Genomic DNA, 12,588 nt, shown 5'->3' with positions numbered 1-12,588 from the left:
GGATTATATTCCCTTATAACCAGCTTATATTTGTCACATGTGGACATTAATTTAAAATGGGCTATTCTCAAATGTGGGTTTTATATTTTATCTATATAACAACATGCCACTCTTGTCAGAACAAAACCTCGTATCTCCAAAATGGTAACTTTACAGGAGAAGCAAAAAACCTTCCTTATTTTCAATGTAAGTCAATGGAACCAGACTTTTTTCCCGAGTAATTTTGTGTCATTTCTCTTGGTCCTTTCATCCTGAAATTTACACCCAATATAAAAGACAATAGGCATTTTCAAATTATGACAAAAACTGAAAAATGACAAAACTAGTTTGATGTGAGGTTTTGTTCCAACAACAACAATATATAAACATCTTTGTGTCACTCATATATTATACTCATATATTTGTAGCTTTATGTTACATAAAAAAACGTTTCTATTAAAAACGTGCAATTAAATTAAAAAATGAAATAATTGAAAATATTATTTAATAGGTAAATGCAAACGTATAACATGATCATCAGACCTATTTGATGTATAATCAATATGTTATGCATATATGCCCAATATATGATACTTACATAAAGGTATAAACTTCTACGCACACATATTAAAAATATGTACCTGACTTCTTATGATATATGCCGTATATCAGATTTCCATATGGGGCTGCGAGGCTCCTAAAACACACGGGTCTTTCCACGGGCCGCAGTGCGCTTCCGCTTCTCACCACCAGGCCGCGCCCCTTCAAGGCGATGGTGAAGCACAGATGTTGTCTGTCCCGTCCTTTTGTTTTCCCTCCATTGATGGAGGAGACCTCAGCTGTTGAAGGAGATTCTCCATTATGGCCTCAATGTTCTTTTGTAAATCATTTCCATTAAAGTCTCTCTCTCTCCCTTTCAGAGGAAGGTAACAAAACGAAGGTTAAATGGAGTCGAGCGCAACGCAGACTCGCCAGGCTCCTCTGTAAGGCTCCCGATGAGGGATCACCGTGTGGGCCGGGACTTCAATCAGCGACAGTGGCTTTAAAGAGCTTCTGCGCAGGTTTGTTTCTATCACATGGTGGGGCCCCAACACGCCGTGGGGACCAAAGCGAAGGTCTCCAGTTGCCGTCGCGCTGATACGGGTGGTGCACACAGCTTCTCGACTGTGCATGCGCAGGCCTGATAAAGGTCTTTGAAGATGGGAATAGCTGAACTGTAATATCATCATCGGTCCTTCCCTGGAGACCTGAACAACTTGCAGAACTGAAACAGGCAATACGTAATAAATGAAGATATTTGATCAGGGACAGTTCCGAGGGGAAAGAGGTTCAGTGCAGAGGAACTCGATGACCTTCTTTACAGTGGTGGTGATGGGAACCAGGGCTCGTGCTCTTCAAGCACAAATATATCCATTTTATTTACACCCCAAACCACCTGTGAATCATTATATGGAATGCTAATGATAGTAAAATGCTGCTAAAATCGGATAAAATATGATTTCTTTTGGGATTGCATGCCCAAAGACCCCACAAGGCCTTTAACAATACATCTTGGGCCAAAACCCTCTCATATTCATGACCATTTCATGTACTAACTTTCTGTGAGGAAACTGTGAGAGGTGGACATCTGGTTCCTAACACCACCACTGATTCGGTAATTTTCTCTAATTTGAACGGTTTCACATCAAAACACTCTGAATCACTGTTTACATACCATTGTAGAACTGGTAGAACTCATCTTTAGCTGCAGTACTGTCACTAGAAATTCTGCCTACATATAACACAGCTAATGGAATGGTGGTTATTAAGCTAATTAACCTCCTAGCACAACGTAGCTCGCATTCGTTTATTAGTTCCCAGCAGCAGCAGCAATATAAAGTGTTTACAATTCACACATTTCACTGTAAACAAATATATCGCTGTTGTCGGATCCAAACCTCGTATCTCCAAAATGGTAACTTTACAGGAGAAGGGAAAAACCTACTTTACTGTTAATGTAAGTCAATGGAACCAGATGTCTTTCCAAGTCATTTTAGGTCATTTCCTTTGGTCCAATCATCATGAAATTTACAAACAATATACAGGACTACGGGTATTTTTAAATTATGTCAAAAAGTGAAAAACAAAAAAAAATTGAGATATGAGGTTTTGGTCCGACAGCAGCTATATATATATATATATTTGTTTTATATTTCAATATAAGTTTTGCGATAAAGTTTAGGCCACATGCTAATAGCGATATGCTATGTTTGTATCAAGGAATGAGGGAATTTGAACAAACTACACTTCACTGGTGCTGGACTCTAAATTGTGGGCTCCACCTAGTTCTAAATGGACAGTAAGGTTGTGTGCTAACATCCTACAAGCTCATTTTTGACCAGGCCGTCAAACACTGGCCCAAACATTGTCAAATGTCTGTTCATTTTGCTAATGGAAGCAGCTTACATATCTAGGCATTCTACCTACCTAATTTACATTTAATTAGCAAATGAATCAGCAAATGTAACTACTTTCTTTTTGCATAAAGCATTAGCTAGCTGGCTAGCTAACTGAAGGTCACCAAATTGACTGGTGTTTCAAATGTTCTATAGAAACTTTCACTATGTTACAAGAAGTGCCCTTACTGAGATATAGATTTGCAGACTTCATTGCTAGTGTTAAGTTTATTAACTTGTTTATTTGGTTTGTAATTAGCTGGCTAGACAAATCTATGTTAAATTGGCAACTAGCAAACGTTATCTTAGCTGTATGTGACTGAGTAAGTTGAGTGTATCAGGAAAACCACACTATATTGACTTCATTAAGTTAAAAAATTGAATTTAAGCAGAAACAGCACATTTTGCCCAAAAAAATATATTAGCAAATAATCCAACATCTTAAGAACAATATTCCTCAACGTGTCATTGTGCACACAGACTCGAGAATACAACTGCAAGTTAAGACTGTACTATGCAGAGTGGAAGTCATATGGTAACAATGCCAAGAAACGCTGCCGACTTCTCTGGGCTTGAATATCTCTGAAATGGTCAGGCTCTGTCATGATATTTCAGGGGTAATAGTGAGTAACACGCACATCTAGGATCCATTAGCACTGAACACATTTTGGAGTTGCCTTCTAGACAACCTCTTTGTCAGAGATAGCCATGCTTTTTTCAACATGGCAACAACAAGCCACATTCTGCATGTGTTACAACAGCATGGCTCTGTAATCTGAAAGTGCAGGTGCTAGACTGACCTTCCTGCTGTCCAGAACTGCTGCTTATTGAAAATGTCTGACACATTTTGAAGTGAAAAATTTGACAATGAAGGCTCTGCATGGCGGCACAGCTGAAAATGTGTGTAACAGAACATTTTGGAACTTGTTGCATGCATCAAATTTGGAATGAGGCAAAACATCAAATATCATATTTCTGCTTTATTTTCAGCTTAATGCAGAATTCACTAATCACTGTGTGTAACTGTGTGTTTGTGTCCTGACAACCTGGAAAAGAATAGAGGGCCAGTTTTGTTTCTAGTTCCACATAGGAGGTGAAGCCTATGCGTCATACTTTAGTCATACAAATTTCAAGGTAACTAGTGACAACACTTGATTAGCAGTTCTTACACACCAGGTTTGCAATCACCTTTCCTCATATTAATAATGTTGTTATAATAATAATAATAATTCCAATAGTGATTGAAATTCTTTAAGCTGGACAGCAAAGGTGTTTCAAGATATTTTATTAAATATTTCAAACGTATTGGAAACACCAAGAAGTTAAATAGTTTAAAATTGTAAAATGACATACGGTAATTTTCTGTATATAATACTTGAACACGACTTTTTAAATATGAGGCATTTTGGATGTTAATTTTCTTATATACTTTTTTTTATTATTCATTAGCTTCATTCTTAATGTTTATACAGCTTGTTCAGTATTGTACTGTTAACAGCACCAAACACCAAAATCGGCCATCAAGATGTTTGCCGAAAATGCAGCCAACTTCTGAGACTGAACTTTGGAAGTGTGGAAAAATATCCCTGCAGATTTCTTTAGTAAACTGAGAAAAGAACGGAAGCTGTAATAAAGGTAAAGAGTGCACATGCTATATACTGAACAAGTGATGTTAAATTTAGTTGTTGAGGCTTCTGTGAAATTTCCTGAAATGTCCTGTTTTTTTTGCTTTTTCTTGATGCTGAAAAATGAATAGCTTGAACTTAATGGCAGTTTTGAGTGAAGACTATGGTCCAGCCCCACTTCACCCCTTGATTCTACCACTTCCACACTGAGGTTTTTCAGAGACTCCAAACAGAAAGTTATGAGAAAAAAAGAAAAACTGCCAATATGGTTACACAAGAGACCAAAGAAATATTTTTTGTCCATGTTGTTTCAATATATTATGGTCCTTTACTAGTAGTAGTGCTGATGTCTCGGTAGCTAAATTCCCCGTTCCACCTTAAATGGTGCAGCAGTCACACTCTGGTGCCTAGTAGTCAGAACTTCTGCTCCATTTAAGGTGGAACGGGACAATTCGAACAAGAAGCTAACGATTAACTGACTTCAGTGTCTTAGTACTGAAGAATTAGTGGTGGGTGATAATAAATAACTGCCCCCCTCTTTGAAGGCGTATGAGTCCCTAAATGTAACTAAAGCCCAGCAGTGAGCAGCTGAACTTTCCCTTCCTCTGCTGTCACTGCAGACGGGCAGGGTTGCCTACAGAGCAGCGTTAGTAGCTGTTCATGAAGTGATGCTCTATTTAATTTGAAGTCCTGTTTTGCAGGGAAAAATTGTCAACCAACTTAACTCGCAAACAAGGAGTAGGGATAAAAATAAGAAACTGGGACTTAATAAATTAAGGGTGGTCTCTGATGTCCAGCTTTGTATCTTCAATAGGTAAGTTTTTCCAAACAATGCTAATGTGCATTTTGGAGAAACACAGTCTATGTCTTCAGAAGGGCACTTTGGATGACCGCTTTGAATGGACACTTGTATTAAAGTTAACAGACTATTAACGTGGCTTTCAGCTGTCTGCTCCATCTGTAGTGTTCGGTCGAACACCACGGAGGAACAGGACCAGAAAACAAGCCCTTGGGTGGTAATTTCGTGACTGGAATTGACTTTGACTGAAGCTTTAAGTGGCTTGTGTACCCAAAGTTGTTTATTTTTTTATTGTGAAGCAGCACAAAGGGAACATTTGGGCACAGTTTTTAAGCACCTCTTAAAGCAAGGACTGGCTTGAGCACAAACGCAGTGTTCATCAAAATGTTTTAATAAAATGTTCAGGGTTTTTTTTTTCCGATGAATGAAGAAAAACAAATACTGTATGTTACAAACAGGCCAGAGGGAAAAATGCAGTCCAAAATGGAACAAATTTAATCTCTAACTTTTGAATAAAGAAGTAACCAAAACCAAAATGACAAAGTTTTAGTTTTTCAATGACATCCTCGTTATTCCCACATCTGTGACAACCTTCTCTAGACTGTAAATGATAGCAGTTAAAAAGAAGAAGGAAAACAATGGTAACAGGTATGAGCACTAACTTAGACTGAGATGTCAACACTTAGGCAGGGGAAACCATGGCTACGGAAAAGAATTCCACTTGTATGCGATCGGTCAGCTAAGCGGTGTGACTGCGACCTGCCTGTAGAAAGGGAACGGAGAGAGGAAGGAGAGATGTCCCTGCTAGGTTTTCTAAGTTTGTCCCGTGGCCGGTTTTCTGGGTAATGCCCTCCAGCCATTTCCGGGGGTGACCGCTGGACATTTCTTCGTCCTGCCTGGGCTAACTGGGGTGGCCAGGTTACGCAGCAGTCTCGTACAGTACTGAGAAGATGGGGTTGGAGCCAGCGGGGCTTGAGTTTTTCAGGCTGGGTGGGTGAGTTTCCAGTCCATTGTCCATTTGTCCTGCACCCTTGAGTTCCACCCTCTTTCTCTGTCCATGCCCCTTGTAGCCTCTCTACCATACCGTGTTATCCCCCATCTCCTGGCCAGAGTGGGGAAGTGGGCCATTGTAGCTGGTGTTGTTAGCCAGAGGGAAGGGTGGACTAGGCCCTCCTCCGAACCCCTCTCCCTGTGGATTGGGATGCAGGGGTCCGGTCAGGCCGGGCTCAGGACTGGGTGTGTCTGCGTGAGAGATCATGTCCGTGAACCTTTGGTCGTCTGTGGGGTGGTGGCCTGAGCCCGGACCCCCATCCAGCGCCCCGGAGCCTGAGCTGAGGAGGTAGGGTGGCTCTGCCGGAGACTGGGCCTGCGAAGAAGGGGGACCATGGGGGAAGAAGTCGTAGTTGACCCCTGGGCCATAGTAGTCGCCCTGGTACTCTGTGGAGAAGAAAGACAAGAGGAAATCTTGTTAATTAGCTTCTCATTGCAGTTTTGTTTCCTTTTTTCAATATTGACTGTTTTCTTCAGAAAACCTCAGACACCAAACATTTCTGGACTGGTTACTTTGATGTTTACGGTGGTTATTAGGGTGTTGCTAGGAGGTTCCTAATGTGTAACAAGTTGGTTCCTACTGTGTTCACAGGTGGTTACTAGGGTGTTACTAGGTCTTTGCTATGGTGTCCCAGATAGTCGCTAGGGTGTCGCTAGGTCTTTGCTATGGTGTCCCAAATGTTTACTAGGGTGTTGTTAGGTGGTTGTGGTGTTCCAGAGGGCTGCTTAGGTGGTCGCTATAAGATGCCAAGTGGTTCTGAAGGTGTTGCTAGGTGGTTGGTATAGTGTTCCAGGTGGTTGCTATAATATGCCAGGTGGTTCTGAGGGTGTTGCTAGATGGTTGGTATAGTGTTCCAGGTGGTTGCTAAGGTGATGATAGGTGGTTGCTGTGGTACCCCAGGTGGTTGCTAGAATGTCATTAAGCAGTTACTATGTTCCTCATGTTGTCAGTGTAATTAATATAAGTGGAGTGCAGACATTTAACAACACGATTCCGCCATTCGTTCCTTTGAAGTTAATGATCACTGAACTAATCAAAAAGGTGAAATTAGCCCACCATTCCCAATCAGTCAGAACATTCGTAATTGTGGGACGAGGTAGTGGACAACAATTGGACAGAAAAACAAGAAGACAAAGAATGATAATTGCAGTGTTGTGTGTTGCAGAGATCTGACTTGACTCCAGTAGTAATGGCATGCAATGACTGTGGCAACGCCCCAGGCCGTGGTAGTCACTTATACTTTGTGGATTAAATCAAATTATCGTCTCTCTTGTTGGAGGTGTTTTGGCTCCAGTTAACATTATTTGTTTGGCTGCTTTTGTTTTATTTTGTCATGCATGCTTGTGCTGCGTTTCTTAATCCTAATCTGATTATCACGCTGGGGACGAGGCTGGTTTGGTTCAGATGTTCAGCTGGCTCGGGTCTGAGAGGCAGAGCAATAAAAGAAGGAAAAGGAATGAAAAGCTATTAATGAACGAGTAAACAGAACCATCGTGACGAGACCTCGGGCAGAAATTCGGGACGGGGGACGGGGGGGTGGGGGGGGGGGGTGGGTGCTTTCGAGCTTTTCCTTTCCACTTGCATGTACACTTACTGTTGCCTCTCCCACACAAAAACACAATTACTCCATTTCCCATGCCCTAAATTTCTACCTCCCTCCGACACCCAAACACATAGTATCTCCTGAGCTGGTGTCAGAGAGCACACAAAAAATGGTAGAAATGTATTCCCTTCCTCGGTGCCTCTGGCTCTGGGCGTGCGTCCACTCTAATGTGGCTTATTTACCGTACGCGGGCAAAAACTCAATAACTGGCAACCCAGGGAATTCTGCGGAGCTCCATGGTTAGATTACACTCCACTCTGCTTTGAAAAATTAACCACGGTTTTGGCGACAGAGAGTCGAGCCACTATACGAATAACTAACTAAATAAACAAATAAATAAATAACGACTTCTGCTGGAAAACAAAATGTCCAGCCTGCCTAATAACAGCCACCTGTTTTTAGACTTCATTTCCCAGCAGGCCCCATTCATACCAATCGCTTTGCATATAGTAGTGCTCCACCCTTCAACCTGTCAGATGTTGTGGTTTCAATCAGGTCCTTTACAGGCAGTCTTGTAGCAGTAATCATAGCTATAGCACTTTATGCATATTTAGACAATTCGTTTGTTAGCAGACAAGAAGATCATTTTAAGGCAATTTTTAATGTCTAATAAAATGGGGAAAAGTCAGAAATGCAGCCCTAAGCCCCTTTGATACAGAATGCAAAGCAAATGTCAATGTAACTACTATGGAATTGATGTAATTACTATGTAAACAACAGCATTGCACTAGATTTTATCCTCTATGGCCTGATTCTTTGCAGAGGAGACAGAGATGACACATAGAGAGAGAGAGAGAGAGAGAGAGAAGCACCAAAGGGGGAAAAGAGCCAAAAACAGAATAAGCAAGAAAGGAAGATAGGGGAAAAGAGAGCGAGAGAGGAGATGGGAGGGGGGGGGGTTAGTGGGGCTTTTGTTGTTTCAAGGTGAGGGAAAAGGCCCGCAGTTGGAGCGTGGGCATGGAAGGACAGAGTGCAGCATTGCTGTGTGTTTTTGTGTGTAGCGTGAAGGACAATTCTTTGTGTTTGTTAAAAAGGAAAAATAAAGGACTAAAGACAGTGAGAGACAGAGACAGAGAGAGAGAGAGAGAGAGAGAGAGAGAGTTTTCCACTCGTACCTCCATAGTAGCTGTATCCCCCGGGGCCCAGGATATCAGGGTCGTCCAGCCGCCCACCCAACGGCCTCATTCTCCTTGGACCCCTGAAAAAGGCGTGCCGACGGGCCCCCAGAGCACTCAGCTGCTTCATCCTCCTCTCCTTCGACCGCCTGTTCTGAAACCATACCTACAGAACACAGAGAGAGAGAGAAGGAGAGAGAGAGAGAGAGAGAGAGAGAGAAAGAGAGAGAGAGAGAGAGAAAGAGAGAGAGAGAGAGAGAGAGAGAGAGAGAGAGAGAAGGAGAGAGAGAGAGAGAGAGAGAGAGAGAGAGAGAGAGAGAGAGAGAATGGTAAATGTAGACTAAACACATTAGTCATGTAATACATGTTAACGTTACAGGAGAAGGCAAAACACTCATACTACTAATGTTGGATACAATTTCTATTGGTCCATATATATATATATATTGCTATTGTTGGAACAAAACCTTGTATCTCCAAAATGGTACATTTACAGGAGAAGGAAAAAAACCTTCTTGACTTTTAATGTAAGTCAATGGAACCAGAAAGTTTTCCAGATGATTTTGGGTCATTTTTTTTGCTCATTCTTCATAAAATTTACATTGAATGTAATAAAAGGCATTTTCTAAATATGTCAAAACCTGAAAAACAATAAAAATAGAATGAGGTTTTGTTCCGACAGCGGTGATATAATATATATATTTATTTATATATATATTTATATATATACATATATAATCAGATGGCTTAATTTTATACATGCTAATAGCTTACATGCAAGGAATTGTACATCAGGTCTAGTTTTCTTTGAATACACTACATCATTGTGAATCTGTTGTCTATTAATATTCGTGAATTTTATCATAAATGTGTATAGCAAAATGTACTATATGCTAACTTTTAGACTAACAGGAACTTTTAGACTGGCTGTTGTTTATATTGACTGCCCAACATTTATGAATTGTAAGCGCTTACAACGCATGCATAACATTATCATGTGTAAAGTGATTACCAAGAATCACAAACTAGCTGTAGGTTTTTTGAAAGAAACGCATTTTTAAAAGTAATTTAACGCTTGTAAAAGTTATGAGATTGCTAACACATTTTATTAAAAAAATCCAGTAATCCAGTAAACATTTATATAAACCACTTGTAACACATTTATAACACATGCATAACATGCTAAGATGTTTAATTACTGGGACTGTAGCATAAATGCATCATGAAGAACCTGCAATCTACCTGTAGTTTACTTTGAATGAAGAATATTTCAGTATTTCTTTATAACACATGTGTAACATGCTTATAAGACATATATAAACATTCATGGATTCTAAAAATGAAAATGTTTCTACATAGCACCAAAAAGGGTTCTGCAATCTTAAAAAAGACAGTTCCTCAAGGGTTTAAAGACAGTGATTCTATACAGAACCATGAACACTCAAAGAACCTTTCCATGATTAAAGGGCTCTTTGAATTGTGAAAGGGTTCCTCACATTGGTGGACAATGTGCTGTAGATGGTTCCATATGTATAGAACCTTTTAAAAAAGGGTTTTATAAAGCACCAAAAGGGGTCCTTCTATTTTAACAAGCTCATGTTGTAACAATAGCCAAACCCTTCTTGGTGCTATGTAGAACCATATACAACACCTTCGCCATCAATCTCAAGAACCATTTAACCATGTAAAGAACCATTTAAACATGCAAATATTCCTATAGAACTGAATATTCTGAATAGAACTATTTCCTTTACTAAAGAGCCCTTGAAGAACCACCTTTTTAAAGAGTGTACTGTTGTCACAATGTTAAGCTTGAAGCAATAGAAGAAGCCTTTTAGAGCCGTAAACAAGGTTCTATACAAAACCTTTCAGAAAGTTATTCTATATAGCACTAAAATGGTTCTGCTATTTTAACAATGTCAAGCTTCAAAGAACCCTTTTAGGTTCTCTATAGAACCAGTTTCAAAAAGGTTCTATATACAGCTATATATAACCCATTCTCCATCAATCTGGAGAACCGTTTCACCACGCAAAGAACTGCTTAAGCATGAAATGCTTCTATGCAGAATTAATGGTTCTAAATAGAACCATTGCCTTTACTAAGGAACCCTTGAAAAACCATAAGTGTGCATCATTACAGCGAATGCATTCATACACTGTGGTTCAGGCTGTTTGACTGATGACGTTTCAGATATATGAATAAGATTAATAGCAATTTAATAACATTAAACAGTTACAGGGAGACACACAGACTGAATATCCAGTGGTCTGGGATTGGTCAGCGTGTGGACAGTGATTTGATGGCCACAGAGACAGAATGGATTGCATTAGTAATTGATCGTCCAGTGCAGTGGCTATTAAAATGGTACAAATCTGTCCAGCAGGCATCACTGCCATTTCACTACACTGTAGGGATCTAATGGAACTAAAGGCCGTGTATCCTATAGTTGTACTTTTCCATCTCTCTCTCTATCTCTCTCTCTCTCTCTCTCCCTTTCTCTCTCTCTCTCTCTCTCTCTCTCTCTCTGTATCTGTCTCCCTCCCTCCCTCGCTCTCTCTCTCTCTCGCTCTCTCTCCCTCTCTCTTTTCCTTTTTTCTGTCATGTCTTCTCTGGTCTTCTTGTATCATTCCTTCTCTTCTTGTCATCTTTCTTTTCTTTCTCCCTCGCTCTCTATTTTTCGGACACTTTCTTCCTTCGACTCTCTCTTCCTTCCTACCCCTCTTTCTTTTTCTCTCCCTTTGTGCTTTACACGTCTTTTACTCTCTGTTCTTCCTTTCACTCCCCTCTTGTATCTCTTTTCTTTCTATCTTTCTACTACCTTCACTCTATATATTCTTCCTCTTTTCTTCCCTCTCTTTTTTCTATCAGCTCTCTTTTTCTTGTATTTCCTCTCTTGTTGTATTCATGTTATATACCTATATAAACACCTAGGCCTGCAGACTGCTTCTACAGACATTAGTGAAAGAATGGGTCGCTCTCAGGAGCTCAGTGAATTCCAGCGTGGTACCGTGATCGGACGCCCCCTGTGTGACCAGATGTGAAATTTCCTCACTACTAAATATTCCACAGTCAACTGTCAGTGGTATTATAACAAAGTGGAAGCGATTGGGAACGACAGCAGCTCAGCCGCGATGTGGTCGGCCACGTAAAATGACAGAGCGGGGTCAGCGGATGCTGAGGGGCATAGTGCGCAGGAGACGGTACTTGTCTGACTGCATTGTGCCAAATATAAAGTTTGGTGGAGGGGGGATCATGGTGTGGGTTGTTTTTCAGGAGTTGGGTTCTGCCCCTTAGTTCCAGTGAAAGGAACTCTTAAAGCTTCAGCAAAGAGATTTTGGACAATTTGATGCTCCCAACTTTGTGGGAACAGTTCCTGTTCCAACATGACTGCACACCAGTGCACAAGGCAATTTCCATAAAGACACGGATGAGCGAGTTTGGTGTGGAAGAACTTGACTGGCCTGCACAGAGTCCTGACCCGATAGAAAACCTTTGGGATGAATTAGAGCAGAGACTGTGAGCCAGGCCTTCTCGTCCAACGTCAGTGTCTGACCTCACAAATGAGCTTCTGGAAGAACGGTCAAAAATTCCCATAAACACACTCCTAACCCTTGTGGAAAGCCTTCCCAGAAGAGTTGAAGCTATTATAGCTGCAAAGGGTGGGTCGACATCATATTAAACCCTATGGATTAAGAATGGGATCTCACTCAAGTTCATATGTGCATGAAGGCAGACGAGCAATATAGTGTATGTATATATAGCCTCTTCACTGTCAGTGTAGAGTGTCAATATTAAATGTGTGTGAAGAACTGCAATGTGAAGGTTCTGTGCCGCTGAGATGGTGTTCTAGCTCCGTCAGACGCAGCTGTCAAACATGAGTGTGATGTTCTAACACGTCCACAGAAACAGCAGTTAACCTGCGGCGCTCCGATCTAACCTCGCGCTCCAAAACCGTCAGAGCGAGTGTGATTTTCACGCTG

At 40.8% G+C, this 12,588-nt stretch overlaps 1 protein-coding gene across 1 annotated transcript in view; it reads right to left on the bottom strand.

The window, feature by feature from the left end:
* Positions 1 to 5,208: 5,208 nt before the first annotated feature.
* lhx5 (LIM homeobox 5) overlaps positions 5,209 to 12,588 on the bottom strand; it is a 22,321-nt gene continuing 14,941 nt past the window's right edge. Inside the window, exons 4-5 of the mRNA XM_017681865.2 lie at positions 8,608 to 8,773; positions 5,209 to 6,275 (exon numbers count right to left, since the gene is read on the bottom strand). Coding sequence (XP_017537354.1) covers positions 5,914 to 6,275; positions 8,608 to 8,773 — 528 coding nt within the window. The 3' untranslated portion in view covers positions 5,209 to 5,913. The remainder of the gene's footprint in view (positions 6,276 to 8,607; positions 8,774 to 12,588) is intronic.

Source organism: Pygocentrus nattereri, chromosome 16 (genome assembly GCF_015220715.1).
Source record: "Pygocentrus nattereri isolate fPygNat1 chromosome 16, fPygNat1.pri, whole genome shotgun sequence".
Taxonomy (NCBI): domain Eukaryota; kingdom Metazoa; phylum Chordata; class Actinopteri; order Characiformes; family Serrasalmidae; genus Pygocentrus; species Pygocentrus nattereri.
The sequence above is the reverse complement of the archived record's forward strand: the minus strand, read 5'-3'. Positions and strand labels throughout refer to the sequence as shown.